General features: G+C 56.8%; 1 protein-coding gene across 1 annotated transcript in view; it reads left to right on the top strand.

Annotated features, from left to right (window-relative positions):
* Positions 1-214: 214 nt before the first annotated feature.
* The window catches only part of EAH_00035950 (hypothetical protein, conserved), a gene marked incomplete at both ends in the record, with an annotated part of 16,937 nt that continues 15,624 nt past the window's right edge, over positions 215-1,527 (top strand). The window contains 4 exons of the mRNA XM_013395694.1: positions 215-568; positions 729-869; positions 1,075-1,280; positions 1,394-1,510. Coding sequence (XP_013251148.1) covers positions 215-568; positions 729-869; positions 1,075-1,280; positions 1,394-1,510 — 818 coding nt within the window. The remainder of the gene's footprint in view (positions 569-728; positions 870-1,074; positions 1,281-1,393; positions 1,511-1,527) is intronic.

Below are 1,527 nucleotides of genomic sequence, written 5' to 3'. Positions count from 1 at the left end.
GACCCACTGCCGGGTGTGGGGCCACCAAGGCAGCGGAGAAGCTCCTCCTAGCAGCAGCCGCTGCGGCTGCGGCCGGCGCTGTGCTGCCTGCTTGTCTGGGGGATATCTACGTGCCCTCGAGCCTGCTGTTGCTGCTGCTGCTGCTGCTGCTCCAGGATGCAGAGCAACAACAGCAGCAGCGGCAGCTGCTGCTGCAGCAGGGGCACCTGCAACAATGCTGAAGCCTCAGCAGCGAGTCAGGAGGACCTTCACTCCTCCCCCGGCCTCGGGGTGTACATACACCTCAGACTCTCATCGACGTTACAGCAGCACAGACACCCCACAGATCCTGCAGCAGCAGCAGCAGCAACTGCAGCAACAACACGAGCTGCTGTTGCTGTCTCAGAGACAGCCTCCTAGTTTTTACTCGACCCTAAGTGCAACGCAAGCTGCTGCTGCTGCTGCTGCTGCTGGTGAGATCCGCACTCCTCAGCACCGCCTGCAGCAGCAGCAGCAGCAGCAGCAGCAGCAGCAGCTGGCTGCTGGAGTACGAGGGACATCACTGAGGCGTTTATCCCCGTGCCAAGAAGTAAGCGGTTTGCTGCTGCAGTATATTTTGCTGCTGCTGCTGCTATGCTATTGATTGTGCTGCTGCTGCGGCTGTGTCTTGCGATGACTGAGGGTTTCTTCTGCTGCTTATCCCTCTTTTGCTGCTCCTGCTGCTGCTGCTGCTGCTGCTGCTGCTGCAGTGTGTAAAGCTTCGTGCAGAGGTGGAGTTCCTGCAGCAGCAAAATAATTTGCTGCGCGGCGAAGTCTACAAAGCAGCAAAAGACCTGCAGCAAAAAGACAGAGACATCAGAGAGAGAGATTCTCAAGTACAAATGCTGCAGGTGCATATACACCCCAAGACGAGCAGCTGCTGATGCAGCAGCAGCAGCAGCAGCAGCGGCAGCAGCGTAGCAACAGCAGAGCCAGCAAGAATAGCAAAGGAAGCAGCAGGTGTTGCAACAACGGGTGCTTCTTTATTGAGAATATAGGAATATCGTGCTGCTGCTGTTGCTGCTGCTGTTGCTGCTGCTGTTGCTGTTGCTGCAGGCGCAAGTTAAGAGCCTGTCTTCGCAGCTGGATTGGTTGTCTGCTGCTGCTGCTGCTCGAGGAGGAGCGGATCCATCAGCAGCAGCAGCAACAGATTCTGCTGCTGCAGGCGCAACCCATGCAGCAGCAGCAACTGAAAATGCAGCGACAGCAGCTCCTGCTGCTGCTGCTGCTGCTGCTGCAGGAGACACCGCACCTCAGCGAAGGTGAGCCCCACACAACTTCACGACTGCACACTCTTTTAGGGTTTAGGGTTTAGGGTTTAGGATATTTGTTTCTGACTTGTGCATCGATATGTGGGCAATGTATTGTGCTGCAGCAGCAGCAGCACCGGCAGCAGCAGCAGCAGCAGCAGCAGCAGAAGTTACTCCATTGTTAAACCTGAGGCCTCGCGCGATGCCTCAGCGAGTTCAGAAGCAAGTGCAGCCCTGTCCACGTAAGCACGGTTGCTCC

The sequence above is a fragment of the Eimeria acervulina genome, genomic scaffold, assembly GCF_000499425.1.
Source record: "Eimeria acervulina Houghton genomic scaffold, Eah_scaff383, whole genome shotgun sequence".
In the NCBI taxonomy this organism is placed as follows: Eukaryota; Apicomplexa; class Conoidasida; order Eucoccidiorida; family Eimeriidae; genus Eimeria; species Eimeria acervulina.
This window is presented reverse-complemented; position numbering and strand designations above follow the sequence as displayed.